At 41.5% G+C, this 6,517-nt stretch overlaps 1 protein-coding gene across 1 annotated transcript; it reads right to left on the bottom strand.

The window, feature by feature from the left end:
• Positions 1–1,358: 1,358 nt before the first annotated feature.
• Positions 1,359–3,201, bottom strand: FANCF (FA complementation group F). The gene has a single exon (XM_027115171.1). The coding sequence runs from the start codon at positions 3,033–3,035 to the stop codon at positions 1,956–1,958; it is 1,080 nt and encodes a 359-aa protein (XP_026970972.1). The 5' UTR covers positions 3,036–3,201; the 3' UTR covers positions 1,359–1,955.
• Between the last annotated feature and the right edge of the window lie 3,316 nt (positions 3,202–6,517).

Raw genomic sequence — 6,517 nt, 5'->3', positions numbered from 1 at the left:
GAATTCCCTGCTGGTCCAGTAGTTAGGACTCGGAACTTTCACTGCTGGGCCCAGGTTCGATCCTTCCTCTGGGAATTAAGATCCCGCAAGCCACGTGGCATGGTCAAGAAAAAAAAAAAATTTTACTGTTGTTAAGAATATAGATTAAGGTTCTAATCCTGGCTTCATTTATTCAAACATTTGGAGTATCTACCACATGCCAGGCACTGTGCTAGGCTCTGGGGGAAAAAAATAACAGATTGGCTTCTGCTCTCATGTTGCTTATTTTCTGTGTGCCCTTGGGCATTGTAGTTAATCTTCTTTAGCTTGTATCTTGCTTTATAACAATACAGTCTTGATGTGAAGATTAAATATGGTTATCTATGCAATGAACATAGCATGGAGCCTAAAATAAGATATGGTGAGTATAAAAATAGATTTAAAATTTTTTTTTACTGAAGTCTATAACAATTTTTACCATTTTATCTTGAAAAAGAGTGTGCAATGTTGCAGCAGAAATAGGGAAATAAGTTTACAAACTGTCATTCTTTAAAGCTAAAGGTTAGGGTTATGGGACTTAGGTTTATGGGTCAATATTATGACTTGTGTGGGCAGAACTCTTCATTGGGTTATGCTTCCTGAAAAAAGACTTTCAGGTAACTAACAGAAGGAATTGCCTTTCTTCCTGCATTAATGGCAAATTAAATCTAAAAGATGGTCTACATGGATGAGAGCTAGAAAAAGGAATCAAACCACAGGAAATACAAACTTGCTTGTGTTAACCCAGGATCATCTGGAAAAGTGTACTTGCTAGCAGAACAGTAGTTTACTCCAGGTTTCACTATAGAATAAAAAATTCTACAAGATTATACAACTCCTTTTGCTCTAATTCCATTTCTGGAATTAGAAGAATCTTGCAACCAACTAACTTGGTTATGGAAAAAAAATCTTAATGAACAGAAAGTTATATTCCCCCTAATAAAAATGAATAAATCATTCTTAAGTTTGGTGATTGGTAATCACTCTGCTGGTAGTGGAGCATCTGGGTAAACTCACAAAATTAGGTTCCTACACACACTAAACAAATATTCTAAACTGTCCCCATAGGGCAGCCAACAAGGACAAAGTGGGAGAATTTGACTATTTTAGTCTCAACACTTCATTCAACATGAGGCAACTGTAACACCAAGGTTGTGATTTATTAACCTAGTCAATGGCAGAAGCAGCACTAATTCAGAAGTTTGTTTTCTTTTACCATCAAATGCTAAATTAATATTCCAAAGGCATATATTTGTATTTACCATGCTGTAAAATTTTTTCTTAAGTCAATGCTTTAAATTACTGTATGATCTTTCAATGCACAGAAATGAGAAACAAAATTTCTGAATAACACAATTTTAATACATGTTGACGCTGGTTAATTGGTTAGAACGTTAGGTTAACAAGGCCAAAGTCCAGGGTTTAAAGTCCAACTAGGCCAGTTGGCTTTCCAAACCATTTCTGACAGCACGTGTTGTTGGTTAGAGAAATCACTTCTGGGGATTTAAAAAAAACCCAAGAAAAACCTGCAAAAGTAAGGCATTAATAATATTAAAAAAGGTGTCTTGTTTGTCACTTTAAAGCTGCATTTTCTTTGACAAGCACATATCTTTTCAACGTTATTAGAAATGCGCCTTCTAGAATGCAAACTATTAACTCCATGGCTTTAGGTAGGATATTTCCAATGTTACCTCCTCTAAACAGAAAATCCATGGCACTACAAGCCAGTTACTTACATATCTGTAATTAAGTTACAATTACACCTATTATATATTAGGACCTACAATAATATTTTGGACACATCAAAGTACAGGACATTTGGCGAGAACACTGGGATTTTAATTTTGTAAACCGTATATTCGATTGCTCAGTTACAGAACGTTGCCCATAGAGAACTGGGGCCTAGGCTGAGAACTTGTCTCTGCCCAAATGCAATATCACGCACTACTCCCAAGAGACAGCAACAGGTCTGTCCAGATGCTAAGACCAGGGACTTCGAAATCTCCATCTTGAGCCTTACAGGATTTCAGGGCAGTAAAAACTTCATCTTTCAGAGGTGGAGGGGCCTGACAGAGGCTTTGAAACCTGCTCAACAACTCCTCCCAGGGCACATCCTGGGATTCAGTTCCAATCCAAAGGCCTTTCTGAAGGCTGTAGTGCAGCTGTCGACCCCAGTCTGTTAGCAGGCCCAGATAGATCCGGGAGAGCTCTGGATGGCGCCCCGCCACCAAAGTTAAAAGCCCGGCTGGGAGGCTGCGGCAAAAAGCAACCATGACATCCGATTTCCCCAGAAGCCAGCGAAGCAGCTCTTGACCCTCCTCTCCCGGAGTTTTGGGGCTGCCTAGTTTCAATTCCTCTTCTTGGTGCCGGGGAGACGACGGCGGCAGCAACAGCGCGGCCGCTACCACCTTCAGGAAGTTGTTCTGGGGCGAGCGCTCCCACAGGCTGCTGAGAAGCCTACCAGGGGCCCCTGCATCGGCCTCCCCCACCTCCTGCAGACGCCTCAGCAGCAGCTCCGCCTGGGTCTTCATCAGTGGGTCCTCCTGAAGGGCCGGGTTCTCTCCATAGGCGTTGAAGCGCAGCATGTGAAGAGCGGCCCGGCGGCGGGCGAGGCGGGCCAGGCTGCCTTGGAGCGACTCCTCCTCGGCGTCCGGGACGCCAGGGCCGGGAAAGAGCTGCTGCAGCAGGTAGTGAAATGAGGCATCCCCGAGGGCCGGGTTCGCCAGCAGTCGCAGGGACAGCAGCTGGTCGCAGAGCCCCAAGGCCTGGAAGTTCGCCAACCCCGGGGCTGGAGCAGGCCCAGAGTCGCCCTGCTGCTTCCACTGGTTTTGCAGTCGCCGCTCCAGCGCCTTGCTAATGCGGGCATGGCGGCCAAAGCGCTTGTGGATGTGGCGCAGGTAGCGAGCCCACTGTAGGGCCCTGCGCACGGTCACGGGGTCCCAGGTGCTGACGTGGGTCGTGCGGGAGACAGCCAGAACCTCGGAGAACCGCTCCAGGTGCTGCAAGAGCGGTTCCATTGAGCGCGCTAGGGCCTTACTTCCGCCTTCACCTTGGAGCCGGCTACTCTCTGCGTGCTTGATTGGCGTGTTGGTGAAACGATACGCCTCTCTGCAACGCTATTGGGTAAAATCCCTGTCAATCTGACAGCGGCTTTAATCCGGGTACCTGCACTCCGAGAAATGTAAGCCCCGGGAAAGTGCTCTTGGTTTTACTTTTGCCGTAGATATTGAGGAGGCTCATACGGGAGGGAGAATAAAGGGAGGGCTAGGATTAGAGAATTCCCGGAGCCACGTGGGAGATGCTGTTAGTTACGGAGGTCTCCGTGCTTCCTTTCGCCTTTATAAACATCTCTAGTAGAAGTTTCCTGAGTTTTGCGTGAGTGAATCTGTGTTAAGGTTTATCATAATTGGGGAAAGCCAGACACGGGCTGTTACATATAACAAAATGTAGTTAAATAAAAATTTTGGTTCAATTCAGTTTAGTAGAAAGGTACTGACCTTCAATTAATTAATACCAGACACTATGCTAAAGTCTGGGCCTTGACCTTATCCTTTCATTATTAGAACTTGAATCCTTTAGAATTTGAATCCTGAAACTTAAAGATTAATACTTTATTAAAATAGTAAAGGAACTTAAATTTTATTTCAAAGTTTCATTATTGTTTTTTGTTTTGTTTTTGTAATTCTCAAGGCAGAATAACTTAATTGACTCATTTCACACAAACAACTAATTGAACTAAGTGGCATTTAACAGCATATAACAAAAACAAATGCTTGTCTAAAGATTGTGGGAAGGGGGAGGGGGAAGAAGAATCCACTTCTGGAATGTTATCTGGATTATTCACAAATTTATGTGTTCTACAGATGTTTATCTGCCAACCTGTAGGGGTTTTGTTCAGAAACCTACAACAATTTCTAATCTACTGAAGTTGATGACACAATAAGTCATTTGAGCTGAGTTTGTTTCCAGTCTTAAAGACACCAAGCAAAAGTATTCTAATGAGTAGTCGGAACTGGTGTTTTGTTTTGTTTTGCTTTAACAAAAAGGAGAAGAGAAACAAATTTAACAGGAAGAGTCATTTTTCATTTATTAACTTTTTTAAAAAAATGAATAAAGCAGTGGTGTTCATGCTGTTAATTCAGTTTTAAGATCTGATATTTATCACTTAGCCTAAACTCTCAGTTGGTCTGTAGCGGTTACTTGATTTTATCTTTGTGTTGGATACTAGAAACTTTGAGCCAAACGTGCAGTCTACTTTTAGCAAATGCACAGGCTTCAACAATTTATTCTTAAATTGAGCACTTATTATGTCACATAGTGTAAGATACTAGGGATTTATTTGTAAATAAATAGATGTTGTCCTTGTCCTGGTGGAGAAGTTCATTTCCTAGCATTTAAGAGCAAAATTAAACAAATAACCTCAAATGTGATAGGAGGCTATAACGAAGGTGGATCTCCAAGACTTAGGTGATGGGGAAGGCTTCCCTCTGTAAGAAACTGACTTTCTCCTGAAAGCCCAAAGATGAATGTTGAAAAACGTTTTCAAGGTCAAGGGAACAGTTAATTTACAGGTACCTGAGTTGAGAGAGCCCAATCCATTCAAGGAGGTGAAAAAGTCCAAAAAATCTGCCTTCAGGTCGGGATGGGAGTGAGACCTTATGGCAGGAATTGTGCAGATTAGTTTCAGATCTTTCCACTTCTTAAAAATTTTAGCTAAAAAAAAAAAAAAGTTTTTAGCTAAAATCCCTGCTTGGGCATTATAATATGTAAATTTATGCATATTTCACATTCGCTTATTTTCATTAAATGAACACCATGTCTGTGAAATTTTCCCCTTTAGAAGAAAGAAAAGCCTAGGGTTTGGAGCTTCTCCTCAATGTTCCATTTAATCAACAAAATTCAATGATCATTTATTAAGCTTCTACTACATGTAAAGTATTAGGGATTGAAAAAATGATTATGACAAGGTCCTTTGCTTCAAGAAACCTACATTCTTGAGGCAGGGGTGGAAGGGGCACAAAAACACTGAACTATAGTGCAATTCAGATTTTATGTGTTTAAAAAATTCTAAGAATGATGCTATGAGAGACCAGATATAAATTGACAGGAGAGTTCAAGGAAGGCTTTACAAAGGACTGATACTTCAGTTAGGCCTTAAACTATCATGAAATACAGGAAAATGCAAGTGAGAAAAATAACATAAGGATGTTAACCTGTATAGTGTGTGCTACAAATACTAGTACGAATCTCCCATATCTTCATTATGATTCCTAAATTTCTGGGATACAGTAAATTAGGACAGAGACTGAAAGGCCAGATTTCGGGAGACCCTCCAACACTAGCAGGTAGGTCTGGTTCTATCTCCTATGGGGTCACTGCTCCTTCCCCTGGGTCCCGATGTGCACACTACTTTGTGTGTGCCCTCCAAGAGTGGAGAGTCTGTTTCCCCCAGTCCTGTCAATGTCCTGTAGTCAAATCCCGCTAGCCTTCAAAGTCTGATTCTCTAGGAATTCCTCCTCCCGTTGGGAAGCCTGACGTGGGGCTCAGAACCTTCACTCCAGTGGGTGGACTTCTGTGGTATAAGTGTTCTCCAGTTTGTGAGTCACCCACCCAATAGTTATGGGATTTGATTTTATTGTGATTGCACCCCTCCTGCCATCTCACTGTGGCTTCTCCTTTGTCTTTTGTTGTTGGATATCTTTTTTGGTGAATTCCAGTGTCTTTCTGTTGATGATTGTTCAGCAGTTAGTTGTGATTCCAGTGCTCTCGCAAGAGGGAGTGAGAGCATGTCCTTGTACTCCGCCATCTTGAACCAATCTTCAGCATTTTCTAATGACACATTTGTTCAGAAGTGGCCAGATGAATCAATTCCAATCAGTTAGGCCTAGATGATTACTTTTCTTTTCAGAGTTGGTAGATCATGCACATTCACCAATATGAAGAGATAGTCATATTAGACAATGTAGTTGTATACAAGCTGGGTATCAAGCATGCTTAAGAGATTGTTTCTTCCTCTTGATGTTGTATATTTATATGAGGCCCAAAGCTACCATAGCCCTCTTCTTCCCTGAGCCAATAGAATCTCATAATCACAAGGAATACATTGTATTAAGACAACTCTCAAACTAACCCTGTTTAAGATTATAACCCTATATATTACCAATTTTTTTTCTTGCAAGTTTCATTTTCTATTGCTTTCAACTAAATGCACCCAACTAATACCAGCCCTTTAGAACATTGTGTGGTATGTGGTGCATATAAACACTCAGTAAACATTGGCTATTGTTGTTATATAAGCCTCCGAAGTGTACATCTTCCCATGTCTTCTCCAAATTGTACTCCTCCCTAATATAAAAGAGCAACCACCAACACCCTATGGTCAGAGGTAGAGAAAATTTTAGCAAAGAAACATACAGCTTGATGCTGCAATATTCACTGTTGGTCCTGAGACGTTTTTATTGCAGTCTTTTCCAATGGAGTATTAAGACTTGAAAAATCG

The sequence above is a fragment of the Aethalodelphis obliquidens genome, unplaced genomic scaffold (genome assembly GCF_003676395.1).
Source record: "Aethalodelphis obliquidens isolate GAN/ISIS:26980383/991018 unplaced genomic scaffold, ASM367639v1 scaffold14, whole genome shotgun sequence".
Lineage (NCBI taxonomy): Eukaryota > Metazoa > Chordata > Mammalia > Artiodactyla > Delphinidae > Aethalodelphis > Aethalodelphis obliquidens.
Note: the sequence above shows the minus strand (reverse complement) of the source record. Positions and strands in the feature narration are given on the sequence as shown.

Bases quoted from the DNA above. Each gene is read 5' to 3' on its own strand.
- FANCF (XM_027115171.1), bottom strand. From the start codon at position 3,035: ATGGAACCGCTCTTGCAGCACCTGGAGCGGTTCTCCGAGGTTCTGGCT.